The sequence below is a fragment of the Pistacia vera genome, unplaced genomic scaffold (genome assembly GCF_008641045.1).
Source record: "Pistacia vera cultivar Batoury unplaced genomic scaffold, PisVer_v2 Contig186, whole genome shotgun sequence".
NCBI classification, from domain to species: domain Eukaryota; kingdom Viridiplantae; phylum Streptophyta; class Magnoliopsida; order Sapindales; family Anacardiaceae; genus Pistacia; species Pistacia vera.
In genome coordinates, this window is record NW_022195959.1 from 117,949 (window position 1) to 136,194 (window position 18,246).

The 18,246-nt window shown below is 34.7% G+C and overlaps 2 protein-coding genes across 2 annotated transcripts; one reads left to right on the plus strand and one right to left on the minus strand.

The window, feature by feature from the left end:
• Positions 1-106: 106 nt before the first annotated feature.
• LOC116126914 (U4/U6 small nuclear ribonucleoprotein PRP4-like protein) lies at positions 107-5,349 on the minus strand. The gene is made up of 7 exons (XM_031412592.1): positions 5,184-5,349; positions 4,606-4,666; positions 3,297-4,215; positions 2,316-2,769; positions 2,003-2,200; positions 1,815-1,896; positions 107-587 (listed from the first exon to the last, which is right to left on the minus strand). Exons 3-7 carry the CDS (start codon positions 4,208-4,210, stop codon positions 499-501), a joined length of 1,737 nt encoding a protein of 578 aa, XP_031268452.1. The 5' UTR covers positions 4,211-4,215; positions 4,606-4,666; positions 5,184-5,349; the 3' UTR covers positions 107-498.
• Positions 5,350-12,896: 7,547 nt separating this feature from the next.
• LOC116126906 lies at positions 12,897-17,391 on the plus strand. The gene is made up of 3 exons (XM_031412586.1): positions 12,897-13,142; positions 13,570-13,945; positions 16,263-17,391. The coding sequence occupies exons 1-3, from the start codon at positions 12,897-12,899 to the stop codon at positions 16,532-16,534; spliced, it is 894 nt and encodes a 297-aa protein (XP_031268446.1). The 3' UTR covers positions 16,535-17,391.
• Positions 17,392-18,246: the final 855 nt, after the last annotated feature.

An 18,246-nucleotide genomic window follows, 5' to 3' on the forward strand; every position in this document is an offset into this window, starting at 1 on the left:
GATGTATTTTTATGTTAGTTTAGATAAGAATAATATTACCACAACAGTGAAACAGAATGAATGAAACTAAAAACATCTGCATTAGTGTGGAACCAATGATCAGTAAAATCCAGAAGAAACTACTAACTTTTCCAAGTCTAAAAAATTGTCTTCTATCATTTCAACTGTCAATAAAAATATGAACTACATTGAATCTGCCAAAACACTATTCCATAACTTTCAATGTAAATCTGTTACAGATTTCCTATTAACAAGCAATTTTACCTAATTTGATCAGTAATATAAACAAAATTTAAATAAAGGCAGAGTTAGATCATTGAACAAGCAGACCGAATACAAGTGGCTTCAAAATCCTTTCAGATGCAAGATGCTTTCATCTCTCACAGAAAAAATGTTTCTGAGAAAAACTAGTACTCTGAAAACCATTTTGTCTAAAAAGATTTGAAAAGTGAAACTGGGAGAGAGCTAAATAGAGAACCCATGAAGCTAAATGGCAACTCAGTCAACATCCATAGCCTGCTCCTTTCTATTGACCGACCACAGCTTGATCCACCTATCATGTGAGACGGTCGCAATGGAACACCCATCTGCAATCAACCAACAGAAACAATACTTAGCCATTTAAAACGAACACCTTCTAGACTAAGCTAAAATTGTATTATATTGATTACGAAGACTAAAGATAAGGCTATATTAAACCAACTTTATAAATTACCAAACTAGTAAAAACATACACATTCCAGTCTGAAACAGAAATCTAGACAGTAGAAGCATAAATTGAGCTTTCCGGCAAAGCCAGAAGATATAAACTGTAAAATTTAGGGTATGATGAATACAAGGTTCAAACCAGTTTTTCCACCTGCTAAACAAGACATGAGTTAAAAGTGCTGCAAAAAACAGTAACAGCCATGCTTCTGCAAGATCTCTTAGGCCAAATTTGTCACCGAAAACTTACATATTAAAGTTCTTGCACTCTGTTATTCTGAATACAGCATAACTTCTCAAAAGTAATATTACTATATGGTCTTGATTTTGGCACCATATATGAAGCTATTAGCTTCTAATTTCATCATCAATCACTTTCCTCATATGTACATATTATTGTTCAAATTTGTTTTAAGCAATAATCCAATGTTTTACTATGGCATGTAACTTTCATAGTTGAACATGCTTATGCCACAAAATGAACAGCCCTAAGTTTCTTGTGAAGATCCAAACCAAATAGAAGTTGTATTAAGAAACTTATTAATATTGCTTTATCTTTTCTCTTCTCTTCATATCCTGGAATGGTTATTTAGAGCCAGAAAAGCGCAAATCTACTTCAAAAATGAAGCTATGTGGCAGAAACACAGAAAGTGAAAAAAAAAAAAAAAAAAACCAGTAACAGGATTTGTGGAGCTTAAAAAAAATTACTCAGTACCTTAAGTATATATCTTGCACCAATTAAAAAAAAAACAATTTCGGAAGTTTCTGACAGTTGCAACGTGACGTCAAACTCTTAAAGATATTTTGATATTCATAAGTTTTCCAAAAAGTTACTCCAGGTGCAATAAGAAATTTTAGGACTGGAAAAGTTTACATAGCATAAGATTTTTGGAAAACTTGGATTATATACTTGAAAGAAAAACTTTAGTAGTAACACCAAAAAAGTTGAGCTATAATGCATACATCTGGATATTACACTTCAAGAGTGTGAAGCAGGATATATTGCAGCACAGAATTTCTCAACGATGCAAATTGATCTCAATAAAAGAACAGAAAGAAATAAAAATTTCAGATATATGCTTTAGTTTTCCAATAGCCAGAGAGGTTACCTGCACCGACATCCAAAGAAGTAACTTTTGCCTCATGCCCTGACAAGGTTTTTACAAGCTTAAAGTCTCGGCCAGACCAAACCTGCGAACACATAAAATTAAATGAGTCAAGCAAAAATTTGCTACAGTAATCTGAAATAATGATGACATATATTCAACGAAACAAAAACTGTACAAAGAAAATGCACCTTAGCTGTCATGTCATATGACCCTGTCACTAGGAAGTACCCTTCTTGAGGCTCAAACTTCACTTGTGATATAAGATTAGAGTGTGCTGGAATAACGTATAAAGATTTTTTCTTCCTCAAGTCCCATATGCGACAAGTATTGTCCTCACCACCAGTCGCTAGATGGTATCCATTGGGTGAAAAACTAACGCCGAGGACCTAAAAAAAGAGCAGAGATAAAATGTAATTTAGTGAAATATTATATTTAAAGAAAGGCAAAATACAATCAATTTAATAGCAAAAAGAACAGGACCACACAAGTTTAAAGTCTCACCGGCTTAACATGACCTTCAAAGGCAAGAATACTTCTTCCTGTACGGAGGTCCCAAACACGTGCCAACGAATCCAGTCCACAAGAAGCTGCCAAAGATCCATCATGGTGGAAGGCAATTCCATAGACACTCCTACTGTGACCTTCTTGAAGAAGCAACTCTACTCCTGTATCTATGTCCCACAGTCTCCATGTCTTGTCAAAGCTGGTTGTGCCCAAGTATTTTCCTGATGGATGGAAAGAAATTCGTGCAAGACGATCCAGATGGCCTCCAAAAGTATTCAGGAGAGATCCATCAGAGTTCCACAACCTTGCAGTCTGGTCAGCAGAAGCAGTAGCCAAATGGTTTTGCACAGGAGAAAATGCAACATCAGTCAAACGTTCAGTGTGTCCCTTCAAGGCAGAAACCTTTTCCACTTTTGGCATGCTCCATATCTTAGCAACTCCACTTAAGGCACTGGGGAAAAAGAAAAAAAAAAAAAAACAAGGCAAGAATTCTATTAATTCTAATTAGCATTGTAGGAGAATCATTTAATCATGAGGGACATGCAAAGCCATAGTTCATTTCCACCCTATTAAACCTATTAACAAATTGAATAAGGTAGAAATGTAAGTCAAAATTCTCAGCTGAACTTCCCATGAATGATGTGAATATTTATACTCAGCTCCACAAAAAGGGAAAGGACCAAGATGACCAAATTTGAAGGACCTATCATGTGTAATGTTTCAAATACAGAATACAAATAGTTTTCCTAACAAGGAGCACATATCATTAATTCATTCTTTAAAAGGTGGGAAATTTTTATGGTTTTATAGCCAGCTGTGACCTGACATTCTATTTGAAAAAAAAAAAAAAAATTGCTAGGCCCCTGAAATATTAATCCATTAACTAGCCGTTGCAAGAAAAAATGGCATCCAAATCATAAAAAATGAAACTCTATTGATGCTTGTATGTTATCTTGAGAAAGACAAAAGGATGGATACCATGTAGCGAGCAGATTCCCATCATGTGAGAAGGAGCAACCAGAGAGTGGCCGATCATCCCCAAACTCACTGCAATCAAGAAACAAACTCTCTGCCTGCCTCAGAGCCCAATCAATTTCTGCATCAATGTTTTCATCCGGATCATCCCTTTTCCTACATGCACGTTGAAGACGAGATGCTGCTCTAACAATAGAATATTTTGCAATATCAATTCTAGCATCCAAGAGTTCCTTTGAACCCTCAGTATAAAAAGGGTATTGGATCATTTCTTCTTCAGCATCATCTGCAGTAGCAGTAGCTGCAGCCTCCTCTTCCTCATGAGCTTTCATCAGCTTCTCCAACTGCCCTTCAGCATCCAGCTTTGCCATAAGCATCCGCAATCTATCCCGTCTTTCCATCTCTCTTTCCCCAAAAAGTGTTATGGGTTCACCAAGCCGGCGAAGACGAGCCCGGACAGCCATATCATTAGTAGGCACCGCAAGAGCAGAAGCACGTCGCTTCATGAGAAGATCCTGAATTGCCTTTTCCTGGCGTTCCCTTACTTGTCTGCTCTCCTCTGAAATCTCATATTCACCTGTGGCAGCCCGTGTTGGACCCAAGTCATCATGATCAGAATCCGAGTCACTGCTTCTCACCTCCCCATTTTGTGGTGGCATAGCGGGCTTAAAGATAGGAGGTCGGACTGGTAGAGGTGCTAATGGAGCAGGAACTTGGGGAGGAGGAATTGTGGGTATTGGAGCTATAGGTGGCACAACCACTGGTGGTATTGCTGCTGGGACCACTGGTGGAATAATAGGTTGGACAGGATGAGGTGGAATTGTTTCAACAGTAAGCATCAGAGTTTGATTATCAGGGACTGCTGGAGAAGACTCCAACACTGAAGTTGATGCAGGATTTTCTTCTTCAGCTTCCATGACACCTAGCCAAACAAACTCAAAAGTTAACATATATAGATATATGGCTGAAAAATAAAAATTTAATACTGCTGTTGTCAACTGCAATTAGGATTTCTTATACTAAGAGTTAACAAAATCGCAGTTTAATTAAAAGTATAATTAAAATTCTTAGTACGTGCTCAACACATAGGTTCCAATAAACAATACAAAGAAACAAAACCTCAAGCCCCAATGACAGAAAAGCGTAACATGAAACTAATGAATTTAGTTATTACATGTAGATTCCATCAGTCAAAGCAAACCCATTTCCATTAAACAGAAGCTTTACTGCGGAGACAACAATGACAGAACAAAAACAAGCTTTATCAAATAGAAGAACGCATCAAACAAACAGGTAGTGTAGAAGAGCATACCAGCAAGAGCAATTGATCTTTATTCCTTCTCTCAGCTCCAATGCTCGTTTCTATTTGCTAGCTGAAAAACAAAAATGAAAATATTAAAACCCAATAAATTCCTTAACTTAAATTATCTAAAAACAAAAACAAACTCAAAGTAACTACTCTTATACAAAAATTCCCCAAAAGTAAGTTATTTAAAATAATAATAATAATAATAATAATAACAACAACAACAACAACAATAATAATAATAATAATAAACACCATAAACCTCAAGTCTAAACCCTCGAAACAAGTTGTGAACTAATTACCACTAACCAAACCCAAAAAGCAGGCAAAAAAAATTTAGAACCCTAAATCTTGGAAATGAAGTTGGAAGCCTAATTATTAAGCTACTTCAAATGAAATAGATGAACGGTAATTATATCAATTTACACAATTTCCATACACCTAGAAAATCTCCAAAAACCAAGATATATACTGCCGCCACTAGCATCAAAACATCCAACCATTGACGCCAACACCAAAACCACCACCAATATCACCATATACCCTTAATCTGTCTAACAACGAAAACGCAAATCACTATATACCTTTCAACACTTGACACCACAATCTCTGTCAGGAGTTGGTAAATTAAAAGTGAGAAGAGATTATAGGAAGGATAGTGTGGGTTTGTATGGGTTGCGCAGGGGGAGGGGAGTATAGTGGAGGTGGGCAGGAGGCTCTAACGGTTTGCGCAAGACGGAGATGAAGGAGGAGGGTTGGTTTTTTCGAGTTAATAAATTTTAAGAGATTTTTTTTCCCCTGAGGTTTCGTGAATATTAGTTTTCCCCCTGACGTATTGGAAATAACAATTTACCCCTTAGTGTTACACAGCCATTTATTTTTCATCAATTGACTAAGTCAAACAAACGAAATGACTAATCTAACTCTAAGGGTGTGTTTGGTTCAGGGAATGTTGTATTATTGGAAATGTTATATTAATAGAAAGAGGATTACCTTGAAGATTACTAGGAATGTTTAGAAAAATGTATTTAGTTCGCTGGAATTAATTGGTGAGTATATTATATTAATATATTTGGTTGGAATTAATAAATTGTAGGTATGTTATATAATTTACTAAATTACCCTCCTTTTTAAATATTAATATAATATTATTTTTATTGTTATTTTTTGAATTTTTTTTTAACTCGCTACATTTAAAATACTGCTAAAACACCCCAATAACCAAAAAAGTTTTAAAACTTAACAAAAACACCCCCACCCACTCCAAGCCACTGTCGGCCGCCTGCCACCACCGTCGTTGATGACGACGATGGCCTGAACGGCCCACGACCAGTATGATATGGCCGGTCGTGCGCCAATATGGCCTTTTCCAGTCGGATCCATCATGGATCTGGCCAAAAATAGCCAAATCTACGACCAGAACTGGCCGTCGTTAACAACCAGAGATCTGGCTATCATTAACAACCAAACATCTGGCCGTTGATGGCCAAAGATCTAACCGTTGTTAACAGCCAAAGATCTAGTCGCCATTGACGGCTAAATAGATCAAGTCGTTTGGCCGTAGATCTGGCCAGAAACAACCAGATCTACGACAAACTAGAAGTATTTGGTCAAAGATATGGCTAGAAACAATCAGATTGGCACACAGCCAGCCAGATCAAACCGATCGTGCACCGTTCTGGCATCGACAACAATGGCCACCTTGGGTAATTTTTTTAATATCCAGGGGTATTTATGTCCTAAAAAAATATAAATAAGGATAAAATAGTCATTAGTATTTTTGTAAATTATTTTTAAAACAAGGGCATTATTATCCAAAAATTTTAATAGTTGGGGGTAAAATTGTAACAAAAATAAGATTGCCAAGTAGTCTTAAAGTACTTAAGAAAATGAAGGTAATCTGATTACCTCTTATATTATTAACAATAATTACTATTGGTTTTGGAAGATTGTCGAAATCTTATATTACTTGACAATTAAACGTGGTAATAAAGTAATATAAGAAGTTATTATCTCAGTAATCTGATATTATCCCAACCAAACACACCCTAAGTCTTTACCTCATTTTCTAAACCAAAAAAATATAGTAAACCCAACCCCCAACACCCCCCACCCCCCACCCCCCCCCACCCCCCCCCCCCCCCCCCCCCCCCCCCCCCCCCCACCCCACCCCCCCCCCCCCCCCCCCACCCCCCACCCCCCCCCCCCCCAAGCCAAAGGAGTAAACCCACACCCTAAGCCAAGCCATACCCCCAACCATTACCTGGCACATAGCCACATACATAATTGTGGGTTCAATTGAACCCACTCAACTTTTCGAAAAAAAAAATAATAATAATGTCGTTATATATTATGGAATTTACAATTTTGACCCCACAATAATTTGAATTAATTAATACATTTTCTCTCTTTTTTATTTCCTCTCTTTATCTCTCATACTTTCTTCTTCCTTTGATTGGATTACTAAAAAAAAAAACTATTCATTTGGAGATTACAAGGTAAGATGATGCTCATTTTTTCTTTTTCTTTTTTTTGTTTAAAAATATTTTCTTTTAGCTTTTTTAATTGATGAAAGATCATGACCTATGGGTTTTTGTTGAGTTTAATAAATGGGTTTGAATTTGGAAGATTAAATTCACAGATTTTGATGTATATTTTGATTTAATTTTGTTTATGTTGAGGTATGGGTTAATTAATTTTTGTTTTAAATTGGGTTTGATAAATTTTAGTTAGTTATTAAGTTAATTTTGAATGAGTTTAAAGAATTGATGAAACCCTAAGTTGTAGAGATTTGAGAATTTGAGTTAATTTTGATATATTGGTTAATTGCTTGATATTTAGAGTCGGATTTGATGAGTTTTCATTGGTTTATAAGTTGAATTTTAATAGGATAATAGAAATTTTTTTTAAAAAACCTAAGTTATAAGATTTGGGTTTTTTTTTTTTCGCTTGATGAAAGATCATGAATTTTGTTGAGTTTAATGAAATGTGTTTGAAATTGGAATATTAAATTCTTAGATTTTGAAAAGCCTAAGTTATAAGATTTGGGACTTTAATATATATTTTATTGTAAATTTATCAAGTTAGATGTTTTGAACCCATTTACTAAAAAACCCGGCTACATCCCTCATGACCATACCAATACCCTGAATCAAAGATAGTAAAATGGGTCTTGGCAATGGGGACTGTTACTAGGGTTATTAACTATAATTGCACTTACTAACGGCTCATAGTCATTAGGAGGTAATTTGTTATTTTCGATAATTGAGGGGAAATATTTAATTTGTATAAAACTTAGGGGGTAATTAACTCTAAGGGGTCGTTTGGATCGGGAGTATATAAGATAACGGGGGTAATCTTCGTTTATTTTGCAAGATTCTGGTATTTAGTTTACAAATAAGAAAATATTACGATAATCTTTTATTGTAAATAGTGTTTACTGTTGGCAATGTAGAGGTTAATCTTTTTACCTTGCTAAGGGTGTTATTAAAAAATTATCAGAGTAATTTGATTTTTCTAAACATTTTGCTCTTAATTAAAAACTATTTTAGACACAATTGCCCTCAAATATCTATCAAATATCAATTACCCAACCCCCCTACATTTGAGAAATTAGCTAAAACACGCCAGCTACAAAAAAGTTTAAAAGTTAACAAAATACATACAATCACCCAAGACCATCGCCGGCCGTGACTCACCACCGCTGGTCGACGGCTTCAGTCATCGTAATGGTGCACGACCAACAGGATTTGGCCGGTCGTGCGCCGATAAGGCCTTTTCCAGCCACATAACCATGGCTAGAAACGGCCAGATATAGCGTTTCTATGGCCGTTTCACAACCAAAGATGTGGCCGTGAAATGGCACGGCCAAAGATCTAGCCTTTTCACGGCCAAATTTGTGGCTGTTTCATGGTCACATCTTTGGTCGTGAAATGGCCATAGATCTGGCTATTTTTCGGCCATAGATTTGTGATCCATGGTCATTTTCGACTTTGTCGGTGCACGATCGACCATATACGGCCAATCGTGCACCATTTTGTCGACTGTTGACGTCAACTAGTGGTGGTGTTTGGCTGTTGGCAATGGCTTGGGGTGGGTGGGGGTGATTTTGCTATAAATTAAAGTTTTATATGGCTGGGGTGTTTTAGCAAAATTTCAAATGTAGGGGGTTAAAAAAATGATTAAAAAAATAATAATAAAAAATACTATTATATTAATATGTAAAAAAGAGAGCAATTTAGTAATCTATCTAACATATCCACCCATTTATCCTTCCAACCAAACATATTATTCATTAATTTATTCAAACCAATCAAACATATTTTCTAAACATTCCCAGTGATCTTCAAGATGATATTTCTTTCCGTTAATATAATATTCCCCCATAATAAGACATTATATGATCCAAACGCCCCATAATTGTAATTATATGAGTGATGCTATTGGCTCCCACACCCGACTTTTAAATTTACCCCATTAAAATGTTTTAACATGTGAGTAATACTACGCTCACAAACCATTTTCACTAACTTTTTCTTACAAATGTGATGTGACATCTAGCAATTGGTCAGCTCTCAATGGGTCGTGTCTGCCCAACAATGGGTCTTATCTGACCAATTATGAGTTGTTACGTCGCATTTGTGAAAGAAAATTAGTGAGAAAGGTTTGTCAGCCCATCTTTATTGCATATGTAAATGTCTCTATAAACCCATCTACTTCCTAAAATACCCTTTATTTATATTTTTAATATTTTTATGTTTCTTGTTTTGAATGTAACCTTATACACATATCAAACTAATTTATAAATTTTAGAGAAGTGCATAAGAAGAAAAAATAAAAGAAAAATTACAAAGCAACTTACAATTGCAAAGCATAATATCCACCACGTTTCTATTTACTTGATCTTTATCAAACTCTTTTTTTTTTTTTTTTTTAATTAAGTTTATCGAACTCTTTCAATTGCATAAATTATGTTTTTGTTATTTGAAAATAGAATTAGAGTTATGATTAAAAGAAGAAATAAAATTTGTAGATACGTATAACTCTTTTGTAGTCTTTTGTGTCTTATTTAGTAATTTTAATAAAGGCTAAAATTATAATTAAAAATTTAATAATAATTGGGTTATGGGAGATAAAATATGGGGGGCCAATAGCATCATTGTACTAGAAAAAAACAAATCTAATTAAACTTTTTATATACAATATTAGAATGAATGAAATTAAAAAATTAATTAATTAAATGATAATCCTTGTATTATGATTATGATTCAATCTACTGGAGAAATTATTATAAATCTAATGGACAAATTTTACGTGGATGGGCTAATATATTGTACCCCTATGCTATTTGCTTACTTTATTCCATCATAATATTCAATTCATCTAAAAAAATTCCACAACAAATAATTAATTAAACAATTCTTCATATTAATAATCAATAAAAAGTAAAAATGAAAATAAGATATATTTCATAAAATTTATAATAAAATTTTTACTTTCTAGAGTAACAATTTCCTCCGATCATTGTTCTATAAAGGTTTTGGTATTTAATTTAGGCCAAATATCATTTTCCCACCCTAACTTTATTGAATATATTTGCCACCCTTGGTTTCGAAACACACGAAGCCCACCCTCCGTTAGGTTCCATTAATGAATTTTATCATTTAACATTGGTACATATGAATACAAAGACTAAATTGCCCTTGAAGCATTCATTTCTGAATTTTGAATCATAGAAATTAATAAAAGAAAGCTTAAAATATTAATATTAATAAAATTCTTTGTAAAAAAATAATATAAAACAAATTAAAGAATTAGTAAGAACAAAAATCATACGTCCCAATAAAAATATATGTATAAAAATACTAACAAAATTTTCAGTAACCCAAAATAATTCAAAATCTATAAACCCCTTTAGATTAATTGAATTCTTTCCGATTCATAACAAAATTAATCCAATCTTTAATACAACAAAATAAATCTACTCCCCAATATTTTAATTATTTCCCGTTGCACACAAAATCTACCCAAATATTTTACCCCCGGTTTGTTTCACTCTTTTCAATCATTCGGATTAAAAAAACAGATATGTGTTTGTTTACTTATTGAGATCATTATTTTAAAAATCAATCTTAATCAAATAAGATTTTTCTACTGAAAATGAAAAATGGGCGGGACTTGTTTTCTATTATCCTATTCTAACATTTTTCCAACCATATTCAACTAAAAACAATTATATTTCACAATAAAAGTTTATAAATTAATAAAAACACTCTTACTCACCCAAGCCATTGTCAGCCGGCGCCATGACGACACACGACTGGCCGTTGATGGCTAAATCTATCTAGTCGTTGACGACGGCCATATCTGGCCATCAATAACGACCAAATTCTAGTCGTAGATATGGTCGTATTGGGCCAGGTCCACATTGGATCTGGCCAAAAAAGGCCAATCGGTGCATGATTAGCCAGATCCAGTCGATTGTATGCCATTCCGACGACTGTCAGCTTCCATCTGACGGTGATGGTTGGCTGCCAATAGTTTTTGGGGGATGGGAGTGTTTTTGTTAATTTATAACTTTTATTGTGTTGGGGGGAGGGTTAGCTAAATTAACAAATGTAAGAGGTTAAAATTAGTTTAAATATTTTCAAAAAAATGTTTTCCAAAAAAAGTACCAAACCCAACTTAGATATAATTTTCAGATATTATACCAAACACATTCTGAGAATCCTATCCTATTTGATTTAATCATATCCTATCCTATTCAAACAGTTTTTCTAAATAACATTTTCTCAAATAACCTACCAAATATGCTCTTATATCTAGATTAGTCAAACGCCAGTTCTACAACTAATATCATATCTAGGAGTGACTATCCAACGTCAAATTTATTTCTTAACGCAGTTTATCGGGTGAAAGTATTGTTGATTAAAAAGTCACAAGATGAAAATGAATCTATTCGAGACATGGTGAAGAAGATTTTGATAAGTATTGAGAGGAATATAATTTGTTGATGGTTGTAGCCACTGTTTTGAAACTTGGATCGGACAGGCCGGTTCAACTAGGAACCGACCGTGACTCCGGTTCGGTTCACTTAAAAACCCAAAAATTACTAAAAATCACTTTGGACCGATAACAAACGAAAAAATAGTTCCAGACCGCTGGTCCAATCAGCTCAAGGCATAAACCGGTTCACTAATTCTAAGTAAATGTAATCCCTAAAAAATCCAACCCCTTTCATTCTTCATTTCAATCAGCTTATCTGTAATCTCTTACACTACAACATCCCAAATTTGCATCTTCTTCTTCACTTTAAACCAAGGTTTTGAAACCCGATTAGAATTGCACTTCTTTCAAAAAAGCAACTTCAACACTAAGCGAAACTGTACTTTGATGATGCTTTTCTTCCTTCTCTTATCTGGCTTCTAAACTTTGACAATGCTAATGTAGTGGTGGTTGTATGGTTGGGATGTTGTGTGGTTGCAGTGGAGATGGACTACGATTTGGGTAAACTTTGGGAGCTATTGGTGGGGGTTGAGAGTGGTAAGGCTGCATAAATGAAAGAATAGGTAGAGGTGATTTAAAGAATGGTAGTTGGTGGTTATGGTTAAAGGGGTAGGTTGTGAGTGGGCTGCTGTGATTTTAGGGGTTAGCTATGGCGGGCAATGGGTGGGGGGCAAGGTCATAGTTTTAGGTTGCTATGTTAAGTTTTTTCATAAACCTAATTTTTTCTTTTTCTTTTTATTTTATTTTTTAAATAAACTGATTTTTTTATTAAACTTATTTTTTGGGTTCAACTTTAGCTAACATCACCGGTTCGACCACTCGGCCTGGACCCCGATCACCTGATTGGGTCACTACTCGAGCTGAGTTTTAAACCTTGGTTGTAGTTTCTATCTTGGACCCTAGGTGCGAAATGAGGGTGATTGAATTTTGCTTCCCTGAAATGTGTCCTGAGCATGAAGCATAAGAAAAATATTATGAGAATTCGAGAGACCTTGTATTAAGTAATTTGTGTCAGTGTAAGCTTAGGGGCATTTGTGTATTTTGGCTTAAGGGCATTTGTCTTTATCTACATATATAGTTGTATCTTTGATTGAGAAATATATAGAACAACAAAATCAATTTCGTCTTCTCTCCAAACACGTTTCTAATATGGTATCAGAGCAGTTATGCGATTCTTCAATAATCGCAAGTAATCGATCCTAATCTCCCCTCTATTTCATAGCCCTAAATCACATCTTAGCCCTAATTCTTCCAATTCATCTTCAAAACCAAAATCAAAGTGATTTGCATAAATGGAGCAACAAGGGCAAACTATGATGTCATTGAGTCAAATTGATTTTCAGAATTCGCTCTATCTTCATCCAAGTGATACTCCTGGTGCAGTGATTGTTTCTCAACAATTAACAGGAATTGAGAATTATTCACATTCGAGCAGAGCAATGATTGTCACGCTCACAGGCAAGAACAAGATTGGCTTCATCAATGGATCTTGTACCAAATCCAATCTTGATTCGTCTTTACACAGTCTTTGGGAAACGGTAAATGTCATCGTATTATCATGGATCTTTAATTCAGCATCCAAAGAAATTTTTGGTGGGGTTGTTTATGAGACAAATGCAAGCATTATATGGGCATATCTCAAAGAATGATTCAATAAGATCAATGGAAAGAGGATATATGCTATACACATTGAAATAGTCTCTGTTTATCAAGGTACTCAAAGTGTTTATGCCTATTATTCGCGTCTAAAGGTCCTTTGGGATGAATCAATCCATGGTCAATTTGCCTAATTGTGCTTGTGAGGGATCAAAGACTTATCAAGGTCTTCAAGAACAATAGAAGCTTCTTCAGTTCTTGATGGGTCTCAATGAGAACTTCAATGTGTGTAGGAGTGCAATATTGATGATGAATCCATTGCCCACAGTAAATCAAGCTTATTCAATAGTCATTCTAGATGAATCATAGAGACAAATTGTCTCTAGACAATCCAACAATGAGGTTACTACTGCATTAATTTCCACAAATAATGCAAACAAAGGGGGAAATTACAAGGGCAAGAAGTTATTGATAATCCGTGAGCATTGCAATAATCCAGGTCACAAGAAGAACAAATGTTGGAACCTTTATGGATATCCAGAAGGACATAAATTCTACAAACCCAAAGGACAATTTGGCACCAAAGGGAACAAGACAACAAATCCAGCTTCCGCAAACATTTCAACATCCAACAACTCTCAAGAGCAAATGCAGATACAAGCTCCTGTTTTAACTATAGAGCAATACAATAATCTTTTCAAGTTACTTGGCAAAGAAAACACTCAACCTTCTGCAAATCTAGCAGGTACTTATACTAGTCTTTTGAGCTCATTTAATAATAATAATTGGATTATTGATTCTGGGGAAAGTCATCATATGACATCAAACAAAAATCTTCTTGAATCATGTGTATCTCTTCCTCCTGATTCTGACTCCTTAGTCTCTATACCAAATGGCAAATAGACTCGTATTACTCACATAGGTTCAGTTCCGTTAAATTCCCACTCACGTTTAGATAAAGTATTTTATCTCCCAAATTTCAAGTATAATCTTTTTTCAGTGTCAAAATTCACAAATGAAAACCATTGTAGTATCACTTTTTATACTTAATTGTGCACTTTTTAGGACTTCTAGAGTGGAGTATTGAAGGGGATTGGTAAGGTCAAACATGGTCTGTATCAACGTGCAGCTTTTCCTAACGAAATTTGTAATCTTGCACACTACTTCAAATGGTTTTGTTTTTTATTCTGATTGTAATTATGCAGATTCATGTAATGCGTTTCTTTTCTCATGAATAAAATGTTAACTTTTTCTTCATCATATACTGAGTCCAATCTTTGGCACAAAAGACTTGGTCATATTTCAAATTCAAGAATGAAATTCGTTCCACATTTGCCTGATTGTAATATAACTGAATGCATGATTTGTCCTTTAGCAAAACAAACAAGATTGCCTTTTACACATAGTCACTCAGTTACAAAGGGTGTTTTTGAACTCATTCATATAGATTTATGGGGCCCATATAAACAACCAACTCATAATGGTGCTAGATATTTTTTAACTATCGTCGATGATTTTTTTCGTGCCACTTGGACTTTTTTGATGTCTTACAAATCTGAAGCAGCCAATTTGTTACAAAAATTTATTAAAATGGTTGAAAATCAAATTAAAACTCATGTTGCAAGAGTCAGATCTGATAATGGTTTGGAATTTCTTAATAGTGACACAAAAAATTTCTTTGAATCTCTAGGAATAATTCATAAAACATCTTGTGTGTACACACCACAACAAAATGATTTGGTGGAAAGAAAACATAGACACATGTTGAATATTGCTAGAGCACTTATGCATCAAGCTTCCATTCCTTCAAGGTTTTGGGGAGAATGTATTAAAACGGCCTCATATCTTATTAATAGAATTCCAACTCCCATTCTCAAAAGCAAAACACCATATGAAATTTTATTTGGCACATCTCCTTCATTAGATCATCTTAAGGTTTTTGGATGTCTTGCTTATGCCACAAAGCTCAATAATCATGATAAATTTTCATCTCGGTCAATTGCTTGTAAAGGCATACATTTTATATGATCTTGATTCACAAAAAAAATTTGTGTCACGGGATGTCATTTTTTATGAGTCTACATTCCCATTTGGATTATCTACATCTACTAATTAGTGCACAATTACAGAATCAGTTGTTGTGGATTTCGATAAACCGATTTATCCCTTACCTAATGCAAATGACAAAATCCTCATTGATACACCAATGGACAATAATGCTTCCCCACATACCACACAACCAGTATCCCAAAATATTGCCCAAACAGATTCTGCTACATCAGACACTATATCTGATCATACTGAGCATGTTCCAACATTGAGCCAAGCAGCCCCATCAATCTCCTCCAGACATTCTACTCGAGTGTCCAAGCCTTCCATTTGGTCCAAGGACTACATATGTCCTACCATCAAGTCAAACAAATCTTCTTGTTCCTTCAAATATCCTATCTCTAATCATGTCTCTTATGGTAATATTTCTCCCAATTATTTGGCTCTAATTTCTTCTTTTTCTTCCTTGATTGCACCTACTTCATTTTCTGAAGCTTCTAAAGATCCATTATGGTTAGAGGCTATGAAAAATGAGATTCTAGCTTTAGAAAAAAAATCATACATGGTTGGTGGTAGATTTGTCTAAGAATCACAAGCCAATTGGTTGTAAATGAGTTTATAAGATAAAATATAAGTCTGATGGAACTGTAGAAAGGTACAAAGCTAGATTAGTAGCCAAGGGATTCAATCAAAAGGAGGGGATTTATTTTAAGGAGACTTTTTCTCCAATTGCAAAAATGGTGACAGTAAGATCTGTTTAGCTTTAGCTTCTATTAAGGGTTGGTCTTTAAATCAGCTGGATTTATATAACGCATTTTTGCAGGGTGACCTTTATGAGGATGTTTACATGAAAATGCCTCCTGGTTTTCCATCTAAAGATAAGGAACATGAAGTTTGCAAATTACAAAAGTCACTATATGGCTTGAAACAAGCCTCTTAGCAATCCAAATATGATTACTCTCTTTTTATCAAAAAGAACAATGGTCTACTAATAGTTTTACTTCTGTATGTAGATGATATATTGTTGACTAGAGATGACTTGGTAGGCATTGAACACACAAAGCCTTATCCTGCTTCAAAATTCCATATTAAAGACCTTGGCACACTAAAGTTTTTCCTTGGACTTGAGATAGCTCGATCTGATCAAGGAATTTGCATTGATCAACACAAATATGCATTGGAATTTATATCCGAAGCTGGCCTAAGCTCAACAAAACCAACTAGCATACCCATGGAGCAAAACACAAAGCTAACTAGTTTTGAATATGACAACAATGATGAGTAGAAAGTTGATCCTCCCCTTGAAGATCCTAATGTGTATCAAAGGTTAATAGGTCATTTGATCTATTTAACTATGACAGGGCCTGATGTTAGCTATGTGGTACAACTCCTCGGTCAGCACATGCACAAACCTAGAAGGTCACATCTTGATGTTGCCATGAAGGTAATCAGATACGTAAAGTTGAATCCTGGCTCTAGTTTATTGTTTCCCTCTTCCAGTGAATTGGAGTTACAAGCTTTTTGTGATAGTGATTGGCCTTCATGCTTAATGAGTAGACGATCTACGACATGATTTTGTGCTTTTTTAGGCAACTCATTGGTATCTTGGAAATCTAAAAAGCAGAAGATTGTGTCCAAATCATCTGCTGAAGCAGAATATAGATCAATGGCAGTACTTTCTTGTGAGCTTTCATGGATCATTGGTTTATTCAGAGACTTGGACGTTGATTCATTGACCCTAACTAGTATGTATTGTGATATCATTGTCATCATTCATATCTTGGTCAATCCTGTGTTTCATGAGCGAACAAAACAAATCAAGATCGATTGTCACATTACAAGAAAAAATATTTTAGAAGGTATCATCAAGATTCATCATATCTCCACGGCTGAGCAGGTTGTTGACTTGATGACAAAACCACTAGGTCAGAAACAACATGACTACTTAATTGGCAGGTTGGGAATGATTAATTTGTATCATATACCAACTTGAGGGGGGGATATTAAGTAATCTGTGTCGGTGTAAACTTAAGGGCATTTGTGTATTTTGGCTTAAGGGCATTTGTCTTTATCTACATATATAGTTGTATCTTTGATTGAGAAAATATACAGAACAACAAAATCAATTTCGTCTTCTCGGCATTTGTGTATTTTGGCTTAAGGGCATTTGTCTTTATCTACATATATAGCTGTATCTTTGATTGAGAAATATACAAAACAGCAAAATCAATTTCGTCATTCTCTCCAAACACGTTTCTAATACCTTGTATGAGCTTTATGGGGAATATGTGGCTAACAATCAATCTTCTACCAATGACTGTATTGCTAAAACTGAAGTGTTTGATCAAGTGAATGTACAAAACGGAACTTCTGGTTGATCAGAATTTGCGCAGTTTTTGAGGGCGGTTGAAACTGTTCAACAGCAAAAATTTGAATTAGATTATTTTCTGGAAGAGGGATGTTATATTTGTGAGAGAATCTAGATGCGTTTGATACTTTAGACTGGTGAAAGGTTAATAATTTGAAGTATAGTATCTTATCTAATATGACTCGTAACATACTAGTCATTTCTATAATCGGTGATTTCCAAGGCTATTTTTATTTTTGGAAGTAGAGTTATTGATAATTATTGAATTGTCTTTGGAAACAGTGCAAATGCTAGCATGTAGAGGTGGTTGATGTCGCAATTTCAGTTGAGTGAAGAAAAGGAAAAAAGTAAATTCCATTTACTAAAATTATAAAAATATTTTGACACTTTTATTTAGTAGTTAATTTTATTTTAGTCTAACTTAAACTTTTTTTTTTCCTTATTGTATTCTTGGAAGAGAAGAAGCGAGTGGAGATTATGCTTCCTATCCCTTCATTTGATGGAATTCAGGAGATTATTTGATCATGTTTATGAAGGAAGTCTATATGCAAATCCTTACAGCTTGCGTCAGGTATGTGCATTTCGGAAAAAAGAAAAGGCCATTAGTTTTACTACATACACAATTATGG

Bases quoted from the DNA above. Each gene is read 5' to 3' on its own strand.
- LOC116126914 (XM_031412592.1), bottom strand. From the start codon at position 4,210: ATGGAAGCTGAAGAAGAAAATCCTGCATCAACTTCAGTGTTGGAGTCT. The intron at 1,897-2,002 runs GTGCATTTTCTT...ATGTGTTCGCAG, and splicing joins CATATGACATGACAGCTAAG to GTTTGGTCTGGCCGAGACTT. The intron at 588-1,814 runs GTAACCTCTCTG...GGTTGATTGCAG, and splicing joins TTCTTTGGATGTCGGTGCAG to ATGGGTGTTCCATTGCGACC.
- LOC116126906 (XM_031412586.1), top strand. From the start codon at position 12,897: ATGGAGCAACAAGGGCAAACTATGATGTCATTGAGTCAAATTGATTTT. The intron at 13,143-13,569 runs GTAAATGTCATC...GATGAATCATAG, and splicing joins TACACAGTCTTTGGGAAACG to AGACAAATTGTCTCTAGACA. The intron at 13,946-16,262 runs GTACTTATACTA...TTCTGTATGTAG, and splicing joins ACCTTCTGCAAATCTAGCAG to ATGATATATTGTTGACTAGA.